At 46.0% G+C, this 27,418-nt stretch overlaps 1 protein-coding gene across 1 annotated transcript in view; it reads left to right on the top strand.

Moving 5' to 3' along the window:
* The window catches only part of WDFY3 (WD repeat and FYVE domain containing 3), a 191,163-nt gene extending 164,057 nt beyond the window's left edge, over window positions 1-27,106 (top strand). Inside the window, exons 54-66 of the mRNA XM_069485368.1 lie at window positions 966-1,119; window positions 6,118-6,209; window positions 6,752-6,964; window positions 9,750-9,897; window positions 10,949-11,103; window positions 11,940-12,098; window positions 14,403-14,582; window positions 17,846-18,028; window positions 19,171-19,267; window positions 21,715-22,038; window positions 22,654-22,765; window positions 23,180-23,377; window positions 26,645-27,106. Of these exons, the coding sequence (XP_069341469.1) occupies window positions 966-1,119; window positions 6,118-6,209; window positions 6,752-6,964; window positions 9,750-9,897; window positions 10,949-11,103; window positions 11,940-12,098; window positions 14,403-14,582; window positions 17,846-18,028; window positions 19,171-19,267; window positions 21,715-22,038; window positions 22,654-22,765; window positions 23,180-23,377; window positions 26,645-26,768 (2,139 nt within the window). The 3' untranslated portion in view covers window positions 26,769-27,106. The remainder of the gene's footprint in view (window positions 1-965; window positions 1,120-6,117; window positions 6,210-6,751; window positions 6,965-9,749; window positions 9,898-10,948; window positions 11,104-11,939; window positions 12,099-14,402; window positions 14,583-17,845; window positions 18,029-19,170; window positions 19,268-21,714; window positions 22,039-22,653; window positions 22,766-23,179; window positions 23,378-26,644) is intronic.
* Window positions 27,107-27,418: the final 312 nt, after the last annotated feature.

A 27,418-nucleotide genomic window follows, 5' to 3' on the forward strand; every position in this document is an offset into this window, starting at 1 on the left:
TGTTCTAGAGGGTGATAAAATCTATCAGAAAAATACAGTTCAAGGAAAGGGCACGGGGGTGAGGGGCGGCAGGATGCAGTTTTAGATAGAGGGTCGGAGTAGGTGTCCTGTGCACAGAAACGTCAGGGAGCCAAGGGCATTGCTCCTGCAGACGTCTGGGGCAACTGTGCTCTGAGCAGAGGGAGGAACCTGTGCAAGGGCCCGAAGGCAGGACTGTGCCTGGCAGGTTGGAGGAGCAGCAGGGAGTCCGACCCGTCCAGAATGGATGAGGAGGAAAGTCACGGGAGATGAAGTCAGAAAGGAAACAGGCCAGGCTGGGGCGGGCCGTGCAGCTATCGTGTGGGCTTTGGCGTTTTCCCACAGGGGACATCGTGAGACAAATACACCGTGTTCACATAAAACACAGCATAGGGGCTGTGATTGAAGAAGGTGGGTAGTGGCAAAAGAAATCCCTTTTCTATTTGAGTTTATCAGTCTGTAGCTTTCTGATCTCCTTTCCTAATTTCTCCATTTAATTCTCATTGGTATGAGAACTTGGATGTCATGTTAACTTGTAAAATTAACCAAACATGTATTAATATGTAACTTGAATATTTCCAGCTGTAGATGGTTTATATTAGAATCTTTTCTTAAGATGTCATCATCAAACTGTGGAAGAATTCCTATTTGTTGATAATCTTGCGCTCTCTATGGAAGCTAATATTCTTAAAAATATTTATATGTGGATTTGACTTTGATTATAAAACAAATACATGGAGAACCCTCTGTAAAGAAGTAACCCCCAAAGAGAATTAGATTAATTTTCTTTTTGTGATTATGTAAAAATTTACATATTTAATGTAGGATAGTGGGAAATGGAAAACGTCACCACACATATTTGGGGTTTTCGAGCCCTTGAGCTTGGCAGAGGCGGTGAGGTGGGAATGGTTCCCTAACAGAGAGGCGCCTTCTCGTTCTGCCCACAGGGCGGCCACTTCGACCTGGCGGACCGGATGTTTCACAGCGTGCGCGAGGCCTGGTACTCGGCGTCGAAGCACAACATGGCGGACGTCAAGGAGCTCATTCCAGAATTTTTTTACTTACCAGAATTCCTGTTCAATTCCAACAACTTTGATCTAGGTACGGTGAGCTCTGGCACTGTCTCGGGAATGCTAGCCAGGAAAAGGGCAGCAGAAGTAAGTGACTTTTCTGAAGGCTGTCTACAGCACGCGTGAACAAGAGAAGGCCTCCGTGTAGTTTCAGTTGCCGTTACTTACTGTAACGGGTGTGAGCGGTTACATACAAAAAGAAAAGCAAATTTATGCCCCAAGGAGCTGTTTCAAACTTAGAGTCTGGTAGACATTTAAGAGTTGACACAGATTAGATCTGATGTTCAGGATGTTGTTGTTTTGATGAAAAAGAGGCAAAGTGAAAATTTATTTGAAAATTGTTACTACTGAAAACCATAGTAGTCAAGAGTGGTATATCTAGATTTTTCAGGCCGGGCGCAGTGGCTCACACCTGTAATCCTAGCACTCTGGAAGGCCAAGGCAGGAGGCTCACTTGAGCTCAGGAGTTCGAGACCAGCCTGAGCAAGAGTGAGACCCCCGTCTCTACTAAAAATAGAAAACATTAGCCAGGCCTGGTGGCGCATGCCTGTAGTCCCAGCTACTCGGGAGGCTGAGGCAGGAGGATCGCTTTAGCCCAGGAGTTTGAGGTGGCAGTGATCTATGATGACGCCACTGAGCTCTAGCTGGGGCGACAGAGCAAGTCTCTGTCTCAGAAAAAAAAAAGATTTTTTATATATTGTTCTAATCTCATGTATTGCCTAAGTCAGCCTGTGTTTATATGCTAATGTCTTTTAAAATTAAAATTTCAGAATAACTTTAAGTAAATCCTTTTTTTTTTTTTCTTTTATCCTGTGAGGATCCTATTTTCTAGAAAAACCGGGCCAAATCAGCATTTACAAAAAGGAGAAAAATTTCGTCAGTACTGTTTTTATATTATCTGGCAGCTAGAGGAAGTAAATTTGACTTTGGTTATGGCTTCTTGGAACATATTTTGCTGATCTGTGCTTCTAAGTATTTGTTTTATAGCATATCATAATTCCATTGTTTCCACTTTAGAATATTCCTTCCAGGTATTGTTCTGTTTTTGTATTTTTTTCATACCCTGTATTTTCTGCTCTTCTTAAGAGTTCAAAATATAAATCATTACCATGCTGGCTCCAAATTTTCATTAACACAAAATTTAGGGAAATATTCATATCCTATACATTTGAGTGATTCTTCTTTTTAAAATTTTCTAGAAATAATTTTTATTTATTTAATTGTCCATCAGCAGCCCTCACTTTGTGAAATGGGATTCAGTGGGAAAGACTCTCCGCAGCCCCAGCAACAGTCCTGAAACTGAGTCTCATTTCCTCCAGCTGGGCCTGCGAGCTTGCCCTTGACCAGCTCCGGACCCAACTTCTAGAGCTTAGCGTTGGAGAAAGTGATGGTTTCCCCAAAGGAATAAAACAGATGGTCAGCAAGCAGAGTCAGCAACTGCATGCTGCAGCATTTGAATATGGGTTCACGTTAGTGTTGTGTTATGATCATTTACAATTCGCCTTTGGGTAATGTTGCCTTCTTCCCCAAGATCACCACTTTCAAAGGACAGATATGGACAGGTGCAGAGAGAGATACCCCCAATCTTCCAGAAACACTGGCTCGGTTATGACAATCCATGTTGGAAAGGTGTTTCCACCAGACCACTTACAAACCCAACCAAACAATGTCCTTTTAAAATAAGTAAATAAGAGAAGGGTCATGTATCTTGGTCATGTTCACCTTCATAACAAGTCGTCTTCCCTCCTTGAAATCACATACTTTAAAAAACACTGTTTACACATAAAAGCTGAAACAATAAAACTTTTATAAGAAAACATAGAAGTAAATCTTTACGATCTGGAAGTTGATAATGGATTCTTAGATATGATATCAAAAGGACATGCAATAGCAACCAAAGATAAATCAGGCTTTATCAAAATTAAAAACTTACGCATCGAAGGACATTATTAAGAAAGTGAAAAGATAGTGTATAGAATGGAAGAAAATATTTTGCAAATGATATATCTGATAAGGGTCTAGTATCCAGAATATAAACAACTCTTACAATTCAACAACAAGACAAACAACCCAACTGAAAAATGGGGAAAGGGGCCAAACCTGTAATCCCAGCACTTTGGGAGGCCGAGGCAGGAGGATCACTTCAGGCCAGGAGTTCAACACCAGCCTGGGTAACATGGCAAGACCCCATCTCTACAAAATATTTAAAAAGTAGCCAGGTATAGTGGCATGTGCCTGTTGTCCCAGCTTCTCAGGAGGCTGAGGGGAGAAGATCATTTGAGCCCAGAAGTTCAAGGCTGCAGCGAGTTGTGATCCTGTCACTGCACTCCAGCCTGGGCAACACAGAGAGACCCTGTCTCTTAAGAAAAAAAAAAAAAAAAAAATATATGGGCAAAGGACTTGGAATAGACATTTTTCCCAATGGCCAGTAAGCACATGAAAAGGTGCTCCCCATCATGAGTAGGGGAATGCAAATCAAAACCACAGTGAGGTATCCCTTCACATCTACCCATATGGCTATAGTGGGGAAAAAAAAAAAAAGAAAAATAACAAGTGCTGGCAAGGTTGTAGAAAGATTAGAACCCTCAAACATTGCTGGTGGGAATATAAAATGCTGTAGCCATTATTCACAATGACCAAATGGCAAAAACAGCCCAGACGCCTATCAAGGGATGAATATAGGTAAACAAATTGTGGCATGTGTGTGTATATATATAATGAAATATTACTCAGCCATGAAAATGAATGAAATACTGATAGATAAACCTCAAAAACATTATGCTACGTGAAAGAAGCCAGACACAGATAGTCAAATAACGTATGATTCCGCTCACAGGAAACAGACAAACCCACAGAGACAGAACACAGTTCTTGCTCTCGGGGTGGGGCAAAATGGTGTGAGGAGCAGGTGATTCATAGGTACGATGTTTGTTTTGGGTGTGTTGAAAATGCTTGGGGACTAGGGAGAAATGGTGGTCGCATAACCTTGCCCATGTGCTAAATGACGCTGAATTGTTCACCTGACAGTGGTTAATTCTGTGTGAATTTCCCCTCAATAGAAAAAAACAAAAACAAAATACTGTTTGCCTCTTCACCCAGAAAAGGTGTAGTAAATGGTGCAAAAGAAAAAAGCACGTGGGTTTTTTCTCCTGGCCCTGAGATGAGTGATATTTACTGTGGGGGCTTTTTGTTTCTGCAACCTTTGGACACACATGGAGGAGAATTTAGACAGCAGAACTAGACCGAGAGCTTTCTACAGGTTTTCTACAGACTGTTTTTTCTTTATAAATTGCAGATAGTGTTGATAAAATAAAATTATATTACATAAGTATTTGGGGATTATAGCAAAATTTTGCAAAGTATTAGTAATTTATAGCTCAAGTAGTTTATTATTACCTGCTTATTATCAAAAAATTGGGACTAGAGGGCATTTCAGGGGGGTCGGAATAGGGGTGTAAAGTGTGGTTGGGGGGGAAGGGTTGCAATACTCAATTTTTATCTTAAGTCATATGGTAATTTTTACAGCCAAGTCAAGACATTCCTCTAACAATAAATTGATATTTGTATCACTTACTTAATACCACATTGTAAATAAGCCATCAAATAACAGTGATGAAGACAAGATTGTTTCCAGGGGAAATATTTCTATTGGCTTTCACTTGGAATGGGCTTTGTGTTCTTAAAATTTGAACAAGTGCACTTCTCTGTGAAAATTTCCAATTCAACTATTTATTTAACCAACTGCTGTTAAGCTAGTGAGTCAGCATTGTTGTTTGTAGAGTCATTTTTTTATAATAATGATCTGATTTGTATCTATGAAAACTCTGTAAGCCACGGGGACTTTTTTGGTGTATTTCAGAAAAAAGAAAAAGAATATTTCTTTAGATGCCAGCCCAATTTAATATATTTTGTTGTGGATAGATTTCATAGCCAATGGTTCAATGGTTTCTACAATATTTTAGAGGATTATCTAGCTATGACTTAAAATAACAGTTTATGTGAAATAAATGTTATTTATGTACTTTTTTTTTTTTGAGGATCTTGCTCTGTCACCCAGGCTGGAATGCAGTGGCACAATCACAGCTCATTGCAGCCTTGAATTCCTGGGCCCAAGCCATCCTCCTACCTCAGCCTCACAAGTACCTAGGCGGGCAGCCACATGCTATCACGCCTGGCTAATTTTTCTATTTTTTGTGGAGGGGTCTTGCTATGTTTCCCAGGCTGGCCTCAAACTCCCAGCCTCAAGCAATCTTTCTGCCTTGGCCTCCCAAAGTGCTGGGATTATAGATGTGAGACACTGTGCCCAGCCTTATTTTTGTACTTTTTCACATGGTGTTTTTGTTTTTGTCAAGCAGTCCCATAGTCTTTCTAAATATTTTTTCTGTTAAGTGATGAATTAACAATATAAAAATAAAACAATATACAACAATATAAAAAAAATTATATTGTTTCGGACTTCATCTTTGTTTTGATGAGAAACTTCTGTAAAATATATGCCTTACTGTAAAATACATGCCAGTTCTATGGAGCTCTTTTGAGAATTTCAGATTCAGAAATACAAAGAAATCTCATGAATGACAAATATCTCCAGGAGACTGTGTCCAGAAAGACTCAAAACAGTAGTCCACAATGTTCCATTGAAAAGGGGTCCTGCAGTCAAATTAAATTTGAGAAATTTCATGTCTAATGTCTTTCTAAGAGAAGTGCAGTGCACTTTAGTACATTTGAACCTCTGAGCAGTCTTGCAGCAAAGAAACATGTTTAGCTTTGCGTAACTCAGCATTTCCAAGGAGACTTAGTAGTGAGGGGCCCGCAGTTGTGTTAACCCTTGGTAAATGTCCCTGAAGGAGCACTCTCGGGAGTGGTCTTGGGGACATGCCAGAGGAGAGGATCTCAGAGGGTCCTTTCTGGTGGTAACATTTTATAAGTTCTGGTAAGGATCGAACCCGCTGTTTCTCTGTCACTTTAATATAAAAACGCCATTTATCCCATTCTTTCATTTTTTGTTTTAATGTGTCCAATTGCGTAGGCTGTAAACAAAATGGCACCAAGCTTGGCGATGTCATCCTTCCACCCTGGGCAAAAGGGGACCCACGAGAATTCATCAGAGTCCACCGCGAGGTAATGGGAGCACACTTTGCAGTTCAGGTTGGATTTCGTTGGGTCGTCGATCACAATACAAAGGACCTTGAGCAATATGTCACCTGTTCATTTATGTCACTAGTACAGCAGTTCCTCCTTATTTGTAGGAGATACGTTCCAAGACCCCCAAAGGATGTCTGAAACCGTGAATAGTACCGATCCTTATGTGTGTACTATGCTTTTTCCTATACATGTGTACCTATGATAAAGTTTAGTGTCTAAATTAGGCACAGTAAGAGATTAACAATAAATAATAATAAAATAGAGCAATTACAGCAACATACTGTAATAAAAACTATGTGAATATGGTGGTCTCCCTCTCTTCCTCAAAATACCGCAGTATTTTCAGACCGTGGCACGGGTAACTGAAACTACAGAAAGCAAAACCATGAAAAAGAGGGTGCTACTGTATTGTTTTGATGATGTTTAGTTGTTTCAGTTCCTGTTGACCACGGGCCAAGTTACTTTCTGAGCAGGTAGTAAGTGTCGGCCCCGGCTGAAGCTGCGTGTTAACCTCGCAGGCTCTGGAGTGCGATTACGTGAGCGCTCATCTGCACGAGTGGATCGACCTGATCTTCGGCTACAAACAGCAGGGCCCCGCCGCAGTGGAGGCCGTGAACGTCTTCCACCATCTCTTCTACGAGGGTCAGGTGGACATCTACAACATAAACGACCCCCTCAAGGAGACGGCCACCATCGGCTTCATCAATAACTTCGGGCAGATCCCCAAACAGGTGCGGACGTTTCCTCCTCGTCGTCAGCCTACTCTGTTTCGTTTTGTAAATTTTGTGATATTACTCCAGAAGGTAGATGGCATATAATAAATAGGTTTAGATTGGGTTAATGAAGAACCATAAATAGCACCCAGTAGGTTCAATAGATTCCTAGATTACTGCTTTTTTCCTCCTTTTCACAGTTCAGATAAATGGAAATTTTGTTGTTTAAAGACAATGTTCACTCGTAGACTAGTGCAGAGTTTACTTCCTTATATGTGCACCAGACCTAACACAAGGGATCTCGTAGGTCACAGTTTATGCAATGATGGCCTTTCATCTAGAAGCCACTGGTGATTTTAGCCAGGGAAATGACATGGCCATATTTCAGCTTTAAAAGTTTATCCTGGCCTCAGTGTTTGTCTCTCTCTCTCTCTCTCTCTCTCTCTCACACACACACGCACACACACGCACACACACGCATGCACGCAGACACTGTAGGGGGAGCAATTTGGGAGCAGAAGACCCCTTATTACATAAAGCTACTGTAGTGGTTTAGGAAACAGATGACGACAATAGTTGGGTTAGATGACTGATGTGGGTGAGATACGTGCTGTGCTGTGAGGCCATATGCCACAGGAATACCTAGGAGGACACGCAGCAGCTGTCTCACACCATCTAGAACTCGGAGAGGAAGACCAAGAGTGAAGCTTCTTGGCACCCAGATGCTGTAGATCTGTGCTTCACGTTCAGTGATGAGCAAACCTCCGTGGAGAGACACCATCTCTTCTCCCCTCGCTCTCTGATCCTCACTGTCCAGGGTACAGCAGGAAGGGTGGGCGGGCTGCACCAGGAGCACAGCATGGAAAAGGCACTCTTTGCGGAATTGGTCCGACCACACAACCTTGACCAAGTACCAGTGGCTGCACTCTGCGGCCCTGGCTGTCTTCTCTGTTCCTCGTTTAGATGTTTCTCCTGGACTCGCTTTTTGTAGGTTAACCAACTCCGAGGTTTCCAGGGTTGACACTTGAAAACACACGGAACAGTGGGAAGTCTCCGTACATGAAAAGCCACAGCAGACAGCTGACCAGCCTCTGACGCACCATTCACAGTGCAGTCTCACCCCCTGATAAAGAAAACGTGTTTGCTTTTAAAGCAGAATAGTTGTTAAACTCTACTCACAGTTAAAGAATCTCAGTTATACCTTTATTTAGTTAAATCTTTCCATTTTCCAGAGTTGCAAGGCTAGGAGTCATATTTCGTACCCTGTGGGAAACAAACATTCTGAGCAAAAAAATCAAGACACTTAGACTGTTGCAATATTTTTGTGCTACTTTGGAGTATAAGAGGCCAGTGGTTTGGGAAACATGGATTGAATGCCACTGTATTTCTAGGACATTCTAATGAGTAATGAAGAGTACTTTCGAGTAGAGCCTAAAATAATCTAGGTTTTATGGTCACTGTGTCCATACATCTTTATTTACTTGCCATCTGACACACTGCTGTGTACTTAGGTCTCATATGAAAGTTCTTCAGTAAATGTTCATTCGTGAGCATGCTTTAAAATGTATCTTTACAGAACACTGACCCTTTGACCCTGTTATGTAGATAAAATAGAAACAAAACATGTAAAGGTTTAGGAGCCTGGGATATATGTGTGTCTTCCTTTATATAAACCATTTTTTCTGTTTTTTTCTCTTAGAAACTCCAAATATCTGATTCACAAAGTGTGATAATATTTATTCATCTTAAAAATCATTGCATCTAAGGGTTTTCAGATATCCTCCTCAAATACTAACTTTCCGACAGAAACTACTATATGCCTGTTTCGAAGACCTACAATAGTTAAAAAATAGTAATATTAAATGTAGATTAATATTTTTAATCTTGTAGAAATACTGACTGAAGATACAATAGATGTTTATATTTTTCCTTGATAACAAAGCCAAGTGAAAACAGTGTAATAATGTTCACACTTTCACCATATTAGTAGGAGCTAAAAGACACTAAAGTGACACTGCTAAATCACATAAAGTTCACGTTGAAACCAGAAATAATCTGATTACACATGATTGAAGGCCCGCCTGCCTTCCATGGCACAGAATGGTATTAGGCTATAAAGAATTGGTTAATTTTTATTTATTTATTTATTTTTTGAGACAGAGTCTCACTCTGTTGCCCGGGCTAGAGTGAGTGCCGTGGCGTCAGCCTAGCTCACAGCAACCTCAAACTCCTGGGCTCAAGCGATCCTCCTGTCTCAGCCTCCCGAGTAGCTGGGACTACAGGAATGTGCCACTATGCCCGGCTAATTTTTCTATATATATATTTTTAGTTGTCCATATAATTTCTTTCTATTTTTAGTAGAGACGGGGTCTCGCTCTTGCTCAGGCTGGTCTCGAACTCCTGACCTTGAGCGATCCACCCGCCTCGGCCTCCCAGAGTGCTAGGATTACAGGCATGAGCCACCACGCCCGGCCGAGAATTGGTTAATTTTTAAACACCATTAGAAGATCATAGCTGTAGTTTGAGTACAACTTGCAAGGAAAGTTATTCAGAAGTCAGCGTAGAACATGACAGTAACCCAAGCTTTGGTGTCATAGTCCTGTCCCTGCTTATTAAGGTGTGGGTTCTCTGGCAACCTTCTTAGCCTCTTTGAATTTCTTTTCTTAGATATAAAATGGGGATGACATCGTACCCAGTGGTTGTTGTGAAGCTTAAGTGAGATAAGGACGTGATGCCTGGCATATAGAAGGACTTAGTACACGTTCTCGTTCGTTATAAAGTGTGTCATCTTCTTTTGTACCAGTTATTTAAAAAACCTCATCCACCGAAGAGAGTGAGGAGTCGACTCAACGGAGACAACGCAGGAATCTCTGTCCTTCCGGGATCCACAAGTGACAAGATCTTTTTTCATCATCTGGACAACTTGAGGCCTTCCCTAACACCTGTAAAAGGTAAGAGGATGGGAAATAAACTTTTGATTCATGATCTGATGGGATTATTTAATAATCCTAGTTCAGCAGTAACAAATTTGCTTTTTCACAGCAGTGTAATTTGTATAGTTAGTACTATACGTTTTGTGTTAAATCACTAAATACTTGTTAGTATTCTTTTTTTTCCTTTTTCTTGTTTTCTTTTTTTGGCCCGTTGGATTTTGCATCAGAAAGAACCAAACAGTTTTCTTATTAAGGTAGTCAAAACTCTAAAGTATCAGAATCTTACCACTTTGTATGTAGAAAATAATTTGTCCTCATTTTTCATTTATGTATATATGTATTCTGCCTATCAGAAATAGTAGTAAGAGAACGTATTTTCAATATGCCAATAAAAAGACAAATTTCTTTTATCTAAAGGGTCTAATGAGATAACTAAAAGCATTTTTTCAAGTAGATTTTTTCCCCCTTAGAATGAAAAAATGTTTTGCAAAATCTTGAAGTTGTCACTTAAAAAAATCCAAGAATGAATTAGAGCATCAAAGTCTGGCTGACGTGGTTGGCTGCCACACTGTGCCATTGCCTCTTTGCATACCCTGCCCTGTGCCAGCCCAGTCACTCCCCAGCGATTGTTTGGGGGGCTAGTGTGGTCGGCAGGGGTCTGGTGTGGAGCAAGGAGTCCGTGCCTTGTGGGGAACATCACAGCTTTCCTTCAGGAGGTCTGAGGGCGGCTGTAACTTGGGAGGTGGTAAAGACAGACTGATTGATGGTCTGTGTCCCTGTGCCCTTCTAGGGAGTGTCCCGGATTACTCTTCCTAGGGACGCAAAGCGTCCAGAAACGGGAAGGCTGAGGGAAGCCCCGCAGAGGACCTGGCAGGGCCAGCGTCTTGCCCAGATGGTCTTGTAGGGGACTCCAAGGCCAAGCCCCATTTCTAAGATCATTTTGTCTTAATGTAGGTGTCAGGATGCTTGATCGGTATGAATATATGAGATCACTGTGTCATCCCCTATGGGATAAGGAGGTTAGCTTTTCCCTGTCCCTGTCTTAATGCAATCATTTGTTTTTTTATAGAACTCAAAGAGCCTGTGGGCCAAATAGTGTGTACAGATAAAGGTATCCTCGCAGTAGAACAGAACAAGGTTCTCATCCCGCCAGCCTGGAACAAAACCTTCGCTTGGGGCTATGCGGACCTCAGCTGCAGACTGGGAACCTACGAGTCGGACAAGGTTTGCGTTTATGCCTCGTGTACTCGGAACCTTGGGCTTTCATGGCCTGGATGTCCTGGTTCTTGGGGTGGGGAGCCAGGTACAAGGGTGTATCAGCTGTTCCTCCAAAGCCCAGAGGAAGGGAGAGCCTCGCTGAATGAGACCAGGATAGAGGAGCTAGCGGAGAAAGTCATGTTTCCTGCAGAACAAGCCCCTGTTGGAGAGTTACGTGATAGGGGCTAGCAGTTCCCTTCCCCCTCAAACAGTTCCCCCAAGGGATCCCAGCCAGCAAGGTGCTCGGCATTTCTGCCCACCAGAGTAGCCTCCTTTTGGTGAGCTACCGTCTGGCCCGCTTTCCATTCTAGTCGTCTCAACAAGCTGACAAAACACCTGTCACCCCATCCCACAAGAAGCAGCAGTGTCTCTTGGAGAGGTGATACGCAGTGACCCTTCAGTGCCCTGTGTTCGGCCTGTGACAGTCCCCTCCCGAGTGCAGGGTGGACGAGTCTGCAGTCTGTGACGGTGCACGTGACACACATTCCGTTCAGTTAGTGTCACCCTACACGGCAGCACCCGTGCTTGCTTCTTACATTCTAACCGGCCACGGAACACGCATCCTTTTACCGGATCATCCCTGCGTCTCACATAGCACCACACAGTTTGCAGATCGCGTTCCCAGACTGGGGAACCCAGAGACCCTCACCAGTGAGGAAGCCGCAGGGGCAGCTCAGGGCAGAGCTTCAGTGGATGCGCGGCCAGCACGGGCGGCCTTCCCCGTCACTCGGCTTCGCCCCCTGCACTTCAGAGGTTTGTGGCTCTCGGTGGCCCGTGTGTCCCACATCCGCGTTGTCTTGCAGGCCATGACGGTTTATGAATGTCTGTCCGAGTGGGGCCAGATCCTCTGCGCCATCTGCCCCAACCCCAAGCTGGTCATCACGGGCGGGACGAGCACGGTGGTGTGCGTGTGGGAGATGGGCACCTCCAAAGAGAAGGCCAAGACGCTGGCGCTCAAGCAGGTACGGGGCGCGCAGGACACGCGGAGGTGGGCGTGTTCCGTGTGGCTGCCCGTGCTCCGCGGGAACAGGACAGCGTCCTGAGCTCTGGAGCACTTCAGACGTGATGGATAAAACCAAAAAGTGTTCTTCTGCTGGAAATAACCTTTTTAAAAAAGGGAAATCAGAGTATGCTATTTCTAAAAATGATCCAAGCTGGTCCTTTTTTTAAAATCTGAAGAAAGTTTCCTTTAGGTAATACGTATTTTAATATACGTAAGTGATATAAATGTTTCTTAGAATGATATATAAGTTGGATTTTTGCAAGCCACATGATATTTGCCATTGATTGATATTAATTTCCTCCCAGGGTGATTTCCATTCAGCTGGATCACTACATCTTTGAGTCTTTGTTTTTCTTTTTCATCATTTGTTGTATCCTTAAGGATATGCTAAACTCATGATTATATTCAGTGGGACCCTTGATGATTTAATTATTATTTTATTTATTTTTTTATTTTTTTGAGACAGGGTCTCACTCTGTTGCCCGGGCTAGAGTGCAGTGGCGTCAGCCTAGCTCACAGCAACCTCAAACTCCTGGGCTCAAGCGATCCTCCTGCCTCGGCTTCCTGAGTAGCTGGGACTACAGGCATGTGCCACCATGCCCAGCCAATTTTTTCTATATATTTTTAGTTGTCCGGCTAATTGCTTTCTATTTTTAATAGAGACGGGGTTTCACTCTTGCTCAGGCTGGTCTCGAACTCCTGAGCTGAAATGATCCTCCTGCCTCGGCCTCCCAGAGTGATATGATTACAGGCGTGAGCCACTATGCCTGGCCCAAGATGATTTAATTATTAACAAGTATTTTTAATTGTCCGTTATGTACCTGATTGTACTATTAATTTTTACTTAAAACAATAATCCTTTTATAATTAAGCCATTTCTTAATATTTGATTTGTAAGAGAATTTACCATAAGGTGTTTTTTAATAAAGAGCATACATCTAAATGTTTTTAATGATACAAATTTGAAAAGTAATATATCAATACTAGTTATCATTTATTGAGCATCTACTATGTTCAGAACATTGTGCTGGGTACTTTAAAAACATAAAATTCCAATTCTACACTGTAGTTATTAGCCCTATTTTAACACCTGAAAAACAGGTTAGAGAGTTCACACATGCCCAGTCACATTTAATGGTAAAGCCATGGTTCAAATACAGTTCTGACTTCAAAGCTATTGTAAAACCAAACTCAATCAAACAGTGGTGTCTTAAATATCTGTGGAAAGAATCAAACCCTTTGTTCAATGTAGAATTGAACCATCTGTACAAGCCAGAAGCTTCCTAGCTGCTGGGTCTTTGAGGCAAGGTGCCTGGAGAGATGGACAGTCTCGATGTGAACAGATACGAGTTTGGCAGTGCATTTTCTGATCCACACTCTCTTCCTTAAAAATATTTCCCATTTAAAAAATGGGCTTTGAAACCAATGTGCCAGCAAAAAGGTCTTCTTACTCAAAACAGTCTTCTAGGGTTTGCTAAGCATACGATAAAGATGTCTGCATGACCAAAGTTTTAAGCCAACTCTATTGAAGCAAGTGTATTCTTCCGCCAGGGCAGATGGCCCGTTCTAAGTACTCAGGAACTGCTAGCAGTAATCTGAATCCTTTTCTTCAAGATACTTATTTTCACACACTGGCAGTTATCTGGGTCCTGTTTCTCTCCGTATCCCCGCAAGAGAGAAGAGTTCTTATTCTAGTGTGAGGAAGGACTTCCTCTCGGGCACAAATGTGCAGACGTCTCTCGCTGAGAAGCAGGACTTCTGCACGGTGACACAGCGCGACCGTGTTTTCCTTTATCTGTCTAGGAATATGCACTGAAGCCGGTGGCTCTCACAGTCTGCGTTTTTTTTAAAAAAATCATCCATTGTAGTTCCTTACAATGGAATGAACAGAAGTTTGTGGCATAAAAGAATAGATACAGAGTTCAGATTCTGTATTTCAGGCCCCATAATGAATACGCTTCCAAATAGAAATGGTACGAAGAAACCGAAGCTGGGTGGCAGTTGTCACTCCCCCATCCTTGTAAGATCCTGGCCCAAGACCAGGAAAGAAGTAATGTGAAAGTGGAGAGAAGCAGCCTCCAGAATACTCCAGGCTTCTCTCTTCCCTCTGTAGGATGCGGCAAGGGCGGCCAGCAGGAGGCAGAAGGGTCTGCCCCAGACACCCTGCGCACGGCAGCCCCTGCCCAGCACGCCGGCATTTCCCGACGCGTCCAGGAGCCTTATCACTGCGATCGGCCTGACCGTTTTCTCTTCTTACTTGCAGGCCTTACTCGGCCACACGGACACTGTCACCTGCACCACGGCGTCCCTAGCCTACCACATCATCGTCAGCGGGTCCCGCGACCGAACCTGCATCATCTGGGACTTGAACAAACTGTCGTTTTTAACCCAGCTCCGGGGCCACCGAGCCCCCGTTTCTGCTCTTTGCATCAATGAGTTAACAGTGAGTAGTAAATTGCGCGCTGGGTTTATGTTTAGGGAAACAAGCAGCTCTGGCCAAACTGCATAAAAAACGGCTCTGCGTGTTTTCTAAGTTGATGACCTACCGAGCCCATTTGACGTTAAAATCCATTCACTGCTGTGTACTCTGAAGAGAAATCAAAATTCGGTTAAAATAAAGCATTCTAAAGGATGCTTTTTTAAAAAACAAGGAATTGTAGGGTTTGCTAAGAATGTTAGAAATTGGTTGAAATATTTAATGAAATATACTCAGATGACTCATTTATTACGTGAAGTGAAAAGAGTAACAATTTGGGTTCCCAAATGAGAGAGAGAGATTGTTCCAGAGCTATTTGCACAATAGACCCCAGTGTTTTCAAAGGATGTTATCTCTTCTCAGAAATAAATCTTGTATATAAAATTACATAAGTCAGAATAAAATGCACGCACTGGCCGGGGAGCCCTCCACGCACATGGAGCCCACCTGAAGTGGACGGGAGGGGCAGCGTTACCAAGATGAGTTGCAGAGCAGGGGGCTTCGGGGCAGGTTTGCAGGGACCCAGGCCCCCGTGTCCACGGGCAGGTTACCACGTTAGAAGGTCGATGATGCCCCCGTGCGCAGACGCACCCTGCAAGTCAGGAATTCGCCCTCAACTTCATCGCTTCTTAGCTGTGCAGACCCGTCCCCCTTACCCCGACCCCGACCCGGGGCCGTCCCGTGACACAGAGTCATTCTGCCCGTGTCGCTGCGTGATGTTGATGTCGCCACCCACACAGGCCGCTGTCCTTCTGAAGGATGCTGCACTTTTGACTTCTATCAGAAGATACTAAGTGTTGTGCATTTAGTCAGATACTTTGTAGTCACTCAAAGGAGGAGGAGAGAGAAATTCGGTTCTAGTGAGGGGCCCTGAGAGTGTGTCACTGATGGTAGCAGGAGTAACTGGAGTTGAGACGCGTGGGAGGCAGGCGGGGGTAGTGGAGTCAGCTTAGGTTTTGGTGCATTGGGAAGGTTTACGAAGTTTTCAGAACAACACTTGGGGTTGGTCCTTCAAAGTTTGCGCCCTGAGAGCTTTACGGAAACGTGGGTGCTACGGAGCCAGTCTGATCAGTGTGACTCTGCGTCAGGTGCTCACTGCCATTATTCAGGGCACTGTGTTTTGAGGTTGTCCTTAAATAGTGAGAATTTTATTTACAATATACAGCCAGTGTACACCCATTGGATCGCAATAGTTACTGCAGGTACCTACAGAAGCATTTTTTCTTCTTAAGCTGCTTTTGTAATCTCTTAATAACTCTCGAAAAGATCTCTGTTTCTGTCATGTTTCTCCGAGCAGTATCAAGTCAGCTTCACTTCAGTTTGTATTTTGGACCAAAGCTACTTTGCAGCTGCCCCTCAGTAATTCTTCTTGTGGCTTAGCCCTCATAACCACGGGATTTGCGCTAATACACTCTAATTGAGGCCCCCCTTGCCCCCCGCCCCGAGTCACTAAAGACAGCCTTGCCTGGTGCGGAACGGAGTGGCCGTCCCTTGCCTCTTGCGGAGACTGAAGCCACGAATTAAAACTCAGCTGCCGACACTCACCGGCCAGAGATGGTTCAGTGACCAGTATGAGGTAGACACAGTAATGCTGTGCTGAGTGTTGTTTTTGTTTGGGTTTCGGTTTAGTTTTTGCCATCTTGGTAGAAGAAGAGCTGGGCTGGGGAGGGGACAAGGAGCAGTAGCGGGGCCAGTAGGGGTGGTGCAGCGCAGGTGTGCCTGGAACCAGCCCAGTCCTCCTCCTAGTCCTCCCCCTTACCCTCCTCCTTGCACTGGTGCTGCTGGCCGGCGTGTAGTCCTCCCTCTGCTTTTGCTGACCGTCCTCACATTTCTGTGGGTTCTCACGTGTTTCCTGACTATGCTGAACCTCACCAGGCATTTTCTAAGGCTAGGACCCGTGTGACAGCCTGGCTATCTTGGGGGTGAGAGTGAAGCATGGTACGGTGTTCAGGCTTTGGGGCTCGAGAGTGCCGGCTTCAAATCTTGACTCTGATACTAAGCGAATCACGTAAGCTCTTTGTACCTCACTCTCATCCTTCAAAGCAGGCCAGTGATAACCGACCTCCCAAGCTTGTTCCCAGGGTTGACCTGGAGTGTCTAAAGCGTCCCCCACAGGAACTGGTACCCAGCAGATGCTTCAGAACGCACCTTCCTTCCCTCAGCAGTGGGGAGTTGCATTCTCAGCAGGTCGGACAGAGCCCAGCCTGGTAGAATTTGAGAAGAAAAGCTTGTTCTTTTCTGTCTTTGGAACTCATGAAAATGCGAGTTCCCAGCTCCGAGAGTCTTAGGGTTTATTACGTTTGTCAAGAAGTGACCCGTGTAGGCCGGGCGCGGTGGCTCACGCCTGTAATCCTAGCACTCTGGGAGGCCGAGGTGGGCGGATCGTTTGAGCTCAGGAGTTCGTGACCAGCCTGAGCAAGAGCGAGACCCCATCTCTACTAAAAATAGAAAGAAATTATATGGACAGCTAAAAATATATATAGAAAAAATTAGCCGGGCATGGTGGCGCATGCCTGTAGTCCCAGCTACTCGGGAGGCTGAGACAGGAGGATCCCTTGAGCTCAGGAGTTTGAGGTTGCTGTGAGCTAGGCTGACGCCACGGCACTCACTCTAGCCTGGGCAACAGAGTGAGACTCTGTCTCAAAAAAAAAAAAAAAAAAAAGAAGTGACCCGTGTAGCAGTTTTCTTCCTTTTTTCCACATCCCTCCACCCCTGTTGTGAATACAAATTTTAAAAGAGGGATATTACAGTGTTACCAAGATTTCATCATTTCATTTGTTGAAGAGAGAGAGACAACTGTATCTGAAAATTTCCCCTTCTATCCTGTAGTTTCGGTGTTTGGACTCATTTTGTAAAAGTAGGTAGATTCCTGCCTCTAAAGGAAAGATATAAATAGATTTTGTTGACCACAGGAGGAAGAAGAGTAGTTCATCATCTCCTCGGATTACAGACAGTTTCATTGTGGACTCAGACCTAGCTCAGCCATCTGTCAGGGACGTAAACCTGCCTTAGTGTCCCCTGTGATCCCTGCGGCCACCGTGTCCTGTCATCTCTGAGCTCTTACAGAAGCCTCTGTTCAGGGTGTTTTTAATTCGGCCAGCACTCAGAAACGACCCAGCCAGCCACTAGTCTAAGGAGTGAAAGGTGTTCCGAGATCCAGGCACAGGATTTAATTTGGGTTTGAAACCAGAATGTGATATGGAGTGAAGAGTCTGTCTTTGTCTTCCCAGGGGGACATTGTGTCCTGCGCCGGCACCTACATCCACGTGTGGAGCATCAACGGGAACCCCATCATGAGCGTGAACACGTTCACAGGCGGGAGCCAGCACATCGTGTGCTGCTGCGTGTCCGAGATGAACGAGTGGGACACGCAGAATGTCATAGTGACAGGACACTCGGACGGAGTGGTTCGGGTGAGTGAGTCGAGAGAAGAACTCGCCAGGATATTTGTTGCCCTGGTTTACCTGAAACTTGAAGCTGTCCACGGTGTAAGGACACGTGAACAGGTTGTGATGCTGTTTAGGGAACTCTTGCTCCTACTCAAACAAGCCTTGGCCACTGTCGAATCAGACATGAGGAACATCAGTGGCTTGGCCTCTTTTCCTCCTGCTAAGTAGATCTGTTAGTGCTGCTAACCGCTGACAGCTTGACACAGGAAGGCCACTTACACAGGAGTCCCGTGTCACACTGGGATGGCTAACAGTGCGAACTGTGTTAAGTGTTGGGTTTTCGGCCTGTCAGATGGCTTCTAAGGGAAAACAGAGGAAGCGGGAAGAGTCTCTTCTGTGCGGAGAATCGCAGGCTTGAACACACTTCCAGGGTCTGTCCCCTGGCTGGGGTCCCAGGGGACTTCACCTGGAACCTGGATACAGTGTATCCTTTCCTTAGATTTCTGCCTGATGGGCCCCTGCAGGGAATGAAATCAACAGAGTGTTTGCCTTTGCAGTCTATTCAAATATGAGTTTTTCTATCTCTTGCGCCTATTTTGCTTTGATGGTGTTTTTTGTAAAAGCCAAGAGCAGCTGATCACCACCCTCCTCGGTCATGGTCACGTACTGAGAGACAGTGAGGCTGTGAGCCCGCGCGCACCTGTACACTCACACACACGCACACGCACACACGCTCACACCGGCACACGCCCCACCCCAGAGCCTGCTTTCCCGAGAGCAGCGTTTCCGATCGCCAAACCTATGAAGCGTTATATGCTAATAAATCTCCATGAGGCAAGCACTTGGGCTTCCTGTATGCCTTCTTGAAGACCTGCAGCGTATGTTGGTGTGTGCAATACTCCGAAAGGTTTTGGTAGGAAACGAAGACGTTGAACCATGATTTTAAGCTTACTTGACCACAGTCTTTTCCCTCTGCTTTGAGACAGCCGTTACGTGTAGGCAGCCCCTTGATGCATTTTCCAAGGTACGGGGAAATTTAATTACACACAATAATAGAAATTAAGTTATCCGTTTAACCCTGAAAGCGCATCTTCATCCAGTAACATGTAAATTGTTTCCTTAATCTGTTTCTTAACTTTCTTATTTTCGTACTCATTTAAATTTAGTTTTGGAGAATGGAGTTTTTGCAAGTTCCCGAAACCCCAGCTCCTGAGCCCGTTGAAGTCCTAGAAATGCAGGAAGACTGTCCAGAAGCACAAATAGGTACTTAACGCTCTCTAAAAAATTGCTCAGTCGTTTTCCTATTTCGTTCTCTTTACATCACTGTGGATGAACTCGTACCAAACGATGTAAACAAGAGCCTGAGGCTGGACACTGCCCGCAGAAATGTGATCGCGGCCTATTCTGCGAGTCCTCTGGGCAGACACGCGGGTTTCCTCCGGTCTGCTGGGCGGCGTTCGGCGTGGTGGTGTCTTGTGGACTTCCACATTCCGGGCTAAATATAGCACGAGCTTCCGGGGGTGCCAGGGGCTGGGACTCTCACTGCTAAACATACCCCGAGCAGGTCTGGAGGGCGCAGCGTGGGGTGCGTCAGACAAACCCCCTGCCCACCGCGTGGCCAGCCAGTGCGGCGTGGGTGACAGGGCGGTGTCGGGTTTGCAAACTGTTCCCAGCTTCAGACCGGAGTCCGCCTTCTAGTGCCCACCCCAGGCTGCTCACGTAGGGCGTTAATTTGCACTGAAGCCCAGTGACCTGCAGTCCATTGTCTGTCACTTGTGAAGCACTTTAACATTTTTGAGTGAAAGATAAAGATTTTGATTTCTATACAGAATGACTGAAAACAAATACCATGAAACCAGGCTGAGATGTGCTTTGTGTTGCTCATCTCGGGAGAAGCTGCTCCGCTGGGTGTACAAGGGACTTCACAGGAAGGACCAGGGTTTTAGGTTTGACCTTCAGATTGTCCCTGACCAGTTGGTGTACACTGAGAATTCAGGGTTACTCTAATGATATAAGGGAAGCCTAGAAAGACACAAATCACTTCTCTTTGTACACTGAGAGTAGTCTTTCCTTTCCATGCCAGAAAACAGCAAAGATCCCGTAGAGAGGGCGTTTTAACCCTTGTGTTACGTTACTACATGTAAATTTCTATATCATTAATTATAGTCCCACCACAAAGGTCATCTGGGTGTTGGGGGACACAAGAATTCAGTAAGTGTTTGGGGTCATCTGTAACATATCAGACATTGCATTAAGGGGTCCAGTGAGACGTGGGTCCCTGTCTCTTCCTTGAACAATGATTTTAAGTAAGTGACAGTGGAGGATGAGGTGACTAAGTGAGATAGAGAAGGGGTCAGATTCGGGGTGGAGAGACGTGTAAGTGTCACCTTCCTCCTCACGTAGTCAGATTGTGGGCAGAGTCTGGCAAAAGTGGCAGAGAGAACAGCCCACAAGGAAGGGTTGACTCGGCAGCGGAGAAGCGGGAGACCCGAGGGCGCTCGCTGGGCGGAAAGGTGGACGACCCCGGGGTTTGCTGGAAATCAGAGCCGTTTCCGGCGGTTTGTTTGGGAACCTTAGCGCTCATGACTGTGAAGCCATTGGGGTAAAAACTCTTCCCATTAGCCCCAATGAGCAGCAGGCAGGCAAAGGAAGTATCTGTCTAAAACATACGTATGTGTCGTGGGCTGGCGCTTGCACGCTCATTAGCACTCTGTCTCCTTTTTTCCAGTATATACAGCTATCTAATGTCCCTGGGGCGTTGGTTCCAGAACTTCCTGCAGATACCAAAATCCAAGGATGCACAGGTCCCTTGTATAAACTGGCCTAGTGTTTGCATATAACCTGTGCACATCCTCCCGTATACCTTACATCATCTCTAGATTATATATAATACCTAAGAACGGCGTCAATGCTGTGTGAATAGTTGTGATACTGTAGTGAGTGTTTAGGGAGTATATTGCAAGGAAAAAAATCTGTACATATTCAATAGACCAGTTTTTCCCCCAAATATCTTTAATCCACAGTTGTTCAAATCCACAGATGCAGACCCCACTGATATGGAGCACCAGCTACTTCTCATAAATGGGAATCCCAAATCAAAGCTTTGGGCAATAATTCTCTAACTGCTATATCCGAGGGCCCCTCCTCTCAAGCTTCTCTCTACTGTCTGATAGAAACAACGTCCAAAAGTATAGTTTAGGGTGAGAATTTCAAGAACTCGAAAGGCACAGAATTATTAAAGAAGTCCAGAGGAGGGGAAAATAGTTTCAGCTGAAGATACTGGGGTGAGAGTTTAGAGAAAGTCGAGTTTCAACTGTGCCTTCAAACACAGCCGAAGCCAGGACACAAAGACGCGGGGAAGGCAGGTGCGGGGCGGGCCGAGGGCGCGCGGCGGGGACTCCTGCAGAGGAGCCGGGGCGTGAGGATGAGGCAGGGCTCAGCCAGATTGTGAAAGAGCAAATGCCAAGGTAAGGATTTTGGTATTGGAGGTATTCCCTGAATTCTTCCAGAACTTCTGCCTTTGTTTTTTTTCTATCTGTGCTCTGGCCAAAAATCCTGGCTTTTTTTTGTTGTTGTTGTTGTTGTTCTCCTTAGATTAAAATACTGGGTCTACGGTGGCTTTTGCGTGGTAGCAAAATATACTGGTAGAACAAAGCTGGGTCTGACCGTGATGTGTCCGTGTCTTCTAACTCTCCCCATGCCTCCCCCAGGGCAGGAAGCCCAGGACGAGGACAGCAGTGACTCGGACGCCGATGAGCAGAGCGTCAGCCAGGAGCCCAGGGATGCCCCGAGCCAGCCCAGCAGCACCAGCCACCGGCCCCGGGCGGCCTCCTGCCGCGCAGCCGCCGCCTGGTGCACCGACAGCGGCTCCGACGACTCCAGGCGCTGGTCGGACCAGCTCAGCCTGGACGAGAAGGACGGCTTCATATTTGTCAACTACTCGGAAGGCCAGGCCAGAGCCCACCTGCAGGGCCCCCTTAGCCACCCCCACCCCAACCCCATCGAGGCGCGGAGTTACAGCCGATTGAAACCCGGTAACTTGGAGTCTGGTATTTATTTCTCGCTCCTTCTAAGTGGCGTGAGGGTTGGGGGATGGTGGCAGTGGGGTCCGGCTCTCTGGGCCCCGTCCCTGACGTGCTCTTGTGACCTGGGCCACCCACACACGAAGGCCTCCTAAGTTTCTTCTTGGGTGAGGTTAGAGATTCAGTCTTACAACGGCATGTGCAGTACGCTGGGCATTTTCTTAAAAACAAAAACACCTCAGACCAAAAGTGCATGCATTTACAAATCTTGAACGCTTTTGAAAATAGCCAAGTTACTCGTTACAAATAAATAAATAAGGCTGCAATGGCAGGTAACTTGCCCAGGGTAGAGTTGGAGGCAGGGTCCTCAGCAGGAGAAGCTGCATCCTCTTGCCTTGAGGAGTTCCCTTTTTCCTTACTTTGTCCTTTCCGACGGGACATGCTCCAACCTGGCCTGTGATTAACGTTCAGCTAGGCTGCTCTGCCTTCCAAAGGCAGCAGCTGCTAGAACTGGACGAGTTGCTGTCACTGCATGTTGAGGTCCCCAGCTTTCAGGGCCACCGTCGTCAGGTGCATTGAGCCCGTGCTGGCTTTCCTGGATTTAGAACGTCACATCCTCCCCCCCAGGGTACCGGTGGGAGCGGCAGCTGGTGTTCCGGAGCAAGCTGACCATGCACACGGCCTTCGATCGGAAGGACAACGCACACCCCGCCGAGGTCACCGCCCTGGCCATCTCCAAGTAAGCGCCAGGCTTTCTCCCGCTCCTCGTCCCGTCTGAGTCATTCGGCTGGCCAAGGGCCACGCACTCCAGCCCAGCCTGTGGGAAAGCAGATTCCATTTGCAGTATCGGTAGTGTCAGAGATGAATCTAAAGAAGAAACATAACAGTGAATAGAGTTTCATGCTGAATTAAAAGAAAAAAAATTGCCTTCTCTGTTCTTCGAACATACAGCAAGGTTTGGTCCAAAGAAAGTTGAACTGGGAGTGTAAGTTCTGGCTCAGTTCTGTGTTTTCTTTATCCGCACTTCCCTGGGGGGGGCAAGGGGCCTCCCCTATATCACACACCCACTAAAACCGGGGGGCCTCGGAGCGTCGCACGCACAGCAGAGGCCTGCCTCGCAGTGACTGCCCCGTCCCCGTCGTGTCTCCCGCAGGGACCACAGCAGGATCCTCGTGGGCGACAGTCGAGGCCGAGTGTTCAGCTGGTCTGTGAGCGACCAGCCCGGGCGCTCGGCCGCTGACCACTGGGTGAAGGACGAAGGCGGCGACAGCTGCTCCGGCTGCTCCGTGAGGTTTTCGCTCACAGAAAGACGGCACCATTGCAGGAACTGTGGTCAGCTCTTCTGCCAGAAGTAAGACGTGACGCGCGTGCTTCTGCGTTCCCACAGATTGAGCTCTCAGTGTTAATTGCGTCCCGCACGCAGGTCCTCATTCGCCCTGGGGTCCCCATTGCAGTAGCCCTGCCGTCCCCGTTGCAGTAGCCCTGCCGTCCCCGTTGCAGGATGCGCTTTTCTCTCTGTTCTTTCCTACCACTACAAATACAAAGTATTCCTGTCTTACTAACGAGTGCACAAGTAACCACAAACAGCTGGTCATTCCTGGCTCGGGATGTGCAGGTGCTAACGGTTCATCTGTTCCTGCGACATGTTTCGTGTTTGCATTAACGGGGTGCCTGTGAAATGTGTGTCTGTAAACACTGTAGACACATTTTAAGTCTTCTTTGCACCCTTCACCACTCACACCCCTTCACCAGGCTTTTATACTGCCGTGGGCGTGCGTTGTCTCTGTAGACATCACGTAGTGTTGTTCCGTGTGGTTTTCAGCCTTACATTTCAACCTGACATGCTGTCTTTACTCTTCTATAACTTTTCTTTACTCAACATTGTTTTTGAAATCCATTCATTTAGGTAACTATTCTTCTGGTATATTCATTTTAACTATTAGTTATTATGTGAATATATCAGAATTTATTTCCCTTTTGATGACATCTTAAGGGTTTTTTTTCTGTATTTCGTCAGTACTGTAAGTGATGCTACGATGCACACCTTTATAAATGCCCTTCCGTTAATAATACACAGCTGGAATGTCTCTAGAGGAGACGGAATGGAATTGATAAAACATAGGCTTATGCTTGACCCTAACTAGATCTTGCCAAACTACTCTCCAAAACAGCAGTGATAGTTCACACTGCCTCCAACAAGGTAGGCAAGCTCCTTCAGGTCTTAGTGGTGGTTGGTGCTGCCCAACTTGCTCACTGTTGCCAATCTGATAGCTAAGAAACAGTGCTTTGTTGTTCTAACTCGCAGTGCCAGAGAGGTTGGACACTTGCTGGCTGTTGGGACTTCCTCTTGGATAACTTTGCCCATCTCCCCTTTGGCTGTGCCTGTCTTTGTGTTTTTTTTTTTTTTCCTTGAGGAGTTCTTTATATGTTCTGGGCTCTACTCCCTTGTCGATTATACATCTTTCAGATTATCTTCTGCCAGTCTGTGGCTTGTGTTTTAACTTTGCCTGTGTTTTCTTTCTATCACACAGGTTTTCAAATTTGATGTAGTCACATTTATTACTCTTTATGATTTTTGCTATTTTTGTGCCTTAAGAATACTTCCCCTGTCCTACGATCATAAAGATAACTTGTTTATTATCTTTTCAAATTTTCCAAAGCTTTATTTTTCCCGTGTAGGCCTCTAATTCATCTGGGATTTATTTTGGGGTCTGACGTGAGGCGGGGGGCTGCGTTTCCCCCTGTGAGACGTCAGCATGGGCGTGGCCGTCCCCTCTGTCGGGCACCGCAGCCCCAGATGGGCAGGCACAGTCCTCCCTTGGTCCCCCAGGCCGCGCGCTCGGAGACACTTCACAGAAAACACATGGCTGTCACACCGTGCGCCCGCTTCTCAGGCAGCTGCCGAGCTGTCGTGGGCAGCACTGGCTTATTGGTGAAGGGACGGTCTTCGGGTCTGCACTGGCCAAGCGCTCACGGGCTGCTGTCTGTCGCGTTGCCGCAGGCAGGTTACTGAACCTCTCTGAGCTTCAGTCTCTTCCTCTGAGAACGTGGATTGTAAGCCCTCTCCTCACAGAGGCGCTGAGAGAGTTGACTGAGACCAGGCGCGCGAGTGCCGTCAGGTGCACACTACCTGTTCCGTGACAGCTGTTACCACCACTGATTTTTCCCCTAAACCTGTCGTCCCGGGCCGTCCGACTGAAGGCGAGGTAGCCAGAGCGCTGCTGCCAGCCGTTCCCTCTGGGGCTGGCCGAGGACCCCGTCTTGTCGCTCTGTGCTTTGAGAGGCCTGCTCTGCTCTGTAAAACCTGGTGATCTAGTAATCTCTGAAAGTCAACACCCGGTTTGCGTGCTGGCACACACCTGCTCTCTGTGGTGTTTAACTTTCAAAATATCGCAGGGAGTTCCTTAAACTGTCTGCTGCTGCCAGATGCTGCACCCGGGCCTTATGGGAACCGCTGACCAGCAGGGACCGCGCTGACACAGCGGCGTGGACGGAAGCCCCGCGCAGGCGCACGTGCCTGGTTCAGAGCTCAACAGGCCTGAGGGTTCCAGAGTCCAGTAATTGTCCTTCAAACCCCAGAAGCTTGGAGCACTTAACTTATGCTCTAAACACGTTTATTTGTAGACTGGTGGAGTCTCCATTTCAGTCTTGTGAAAATGCAAGCTTAAAGTGGTTTAATGCCATCACCTCCTTTATTCCAGGAATGGGAACTCCGAGTACTTTCAAGGAATGCAAACATCTCTTCAGTACAGTCTACTTCAATTCTATCAAGATACATAGAAAATGAGGCCGGGTGTGGTGGTGCATGCCTGTAATCCCAGCACTTGGAGAGGCTGAGGCGGGAGGATTGCTTGAGGACAGGAGTTTGAGATCAGCCTGGGCAACATAGCAAGACCCCATCTCTACAAAAAATTTAAAAATAAAAAATGTGCTGGGTATGGTGGTGCACACCTGTAGCCTCAGCTACTTGGGAGGCTCAGGCAGGAGGATAGCTTGGCCCCAGGAATTCAAGGTTACAGGGAGCTATGATGGCACCACTGGACTCCAGCCTGGGCAGCAGAGTAAGACCCCGTCTCCAAAAACAAAAAGGAAATGAGGGCATTTGGACTAGTCAAAAAAATGCCAAACTACCTGTTTAAGAAATAATTGACAAGTGGATTAATCAACATGTTTAAAACCACAAAGGAATTTGATAGTAATCAAACCTTCTTTTCAAATGGGCAATGAGTCTTCTAATTTCCAAGGGAAAAAAATGTCAAGCTCCAACTAAAGACACTGACATACCGCCCAAGTGTATAGGCCATGGGAACCAATTTTGCCTCACACACAGCTGTTCAGACCCCCTGGCTTCATTGTGTAGGAAAATGTCAACTCTGTTTTTTTTGTTTTTGTTTTTGTTTTTTAAGTTCTCTTGAGTCAAAGAAATCGCTTCCCTGGTTTAACACTACTTTTCTTCATAGACTAAAGCAAATAATGCAGCTTGGTCAGCCACAGGACAGAGCAGCACGGCCCTTAGCCTCAGACGGCAGGCTTTCCGTTCCATTATTACTGTTTCTGGCCCCAGCGATCAAGCATGTCTGCGAAGACCGGTAACTAATCGATTTTCCTTTCGTTTTAGGTGCAGTCGGTTTCAGTCTGAAATCAAACGCTTGAAAATATCATCCCCGGTGCGTGTGTGCCAGAACTGTTACTATAACCTGCAGCACGAGAGGGCTTCAGAAGACGGGCCCCGGAATTGCTGAAGGTTCCACAAGCCCATCGGAGACCACGGTCTGCAGACCCCCTCGCGGTTCCCCCGTCACCGCCCGGAAGGCATCGGAAACAGTCTCCGTTTACACAGCTCTGCACGCCGCGCGTCTGGAGTGTCGCATGCAAAGGGATCATTGTGTGAACGGGTGTCGCGTGCAGTACAGGGGCAGCCGCCACTCGGGCGACAGCGCAGGACGAATGTGCGTTGGCTCCAGGAGCAGCATCTGCAACGTCCGGTCCTCCCTGGTAACAGTCGCGTCTCCAAGAGAAAAACCTTCACTTATTAACTGTCTTTTCCTGCATCTCATTTTTATAGAGCTACTTATCCTTATTTGGAAAAACCCACAACCACCAAAAAAAAAAGGCTTTTAGAAAATGGTTGTAAATCTGACTTCTTTGCAAGTAACTATATATATTGTAAATAGGAATAAAGGCCTTTTTTTTTTTTTTTTTTCCTAAATAAGGACTTAACTGCCTGTAACATGAAACTTCAAACTAAACCAACTAACTCAATGAACCGCTTCCGGTTTTGTCTGACATCCCTCACTCACCAGTTAATGATAAATATGTTTTTTAAACCCTCAAAGACATTATCTGTAGTCTTTTTCTTTTCCTTTCCAACCCAGCCTGTGTGCCTGATGTC

This window comes from Eulemur rufifrons, chromosome 13 (assembly GCF_041146395.1).
Source record: "Eulemur rufifrons isolate Redbay chromosome 13, OSU_ERuf_1, whole genome shotgun sequence".
Lineage (NCBI taxonomy): Eukaryota > Metazoa > Chordata > Mammalia > Primates > Lemuridae > Eulemur > Eulemur rufifrons.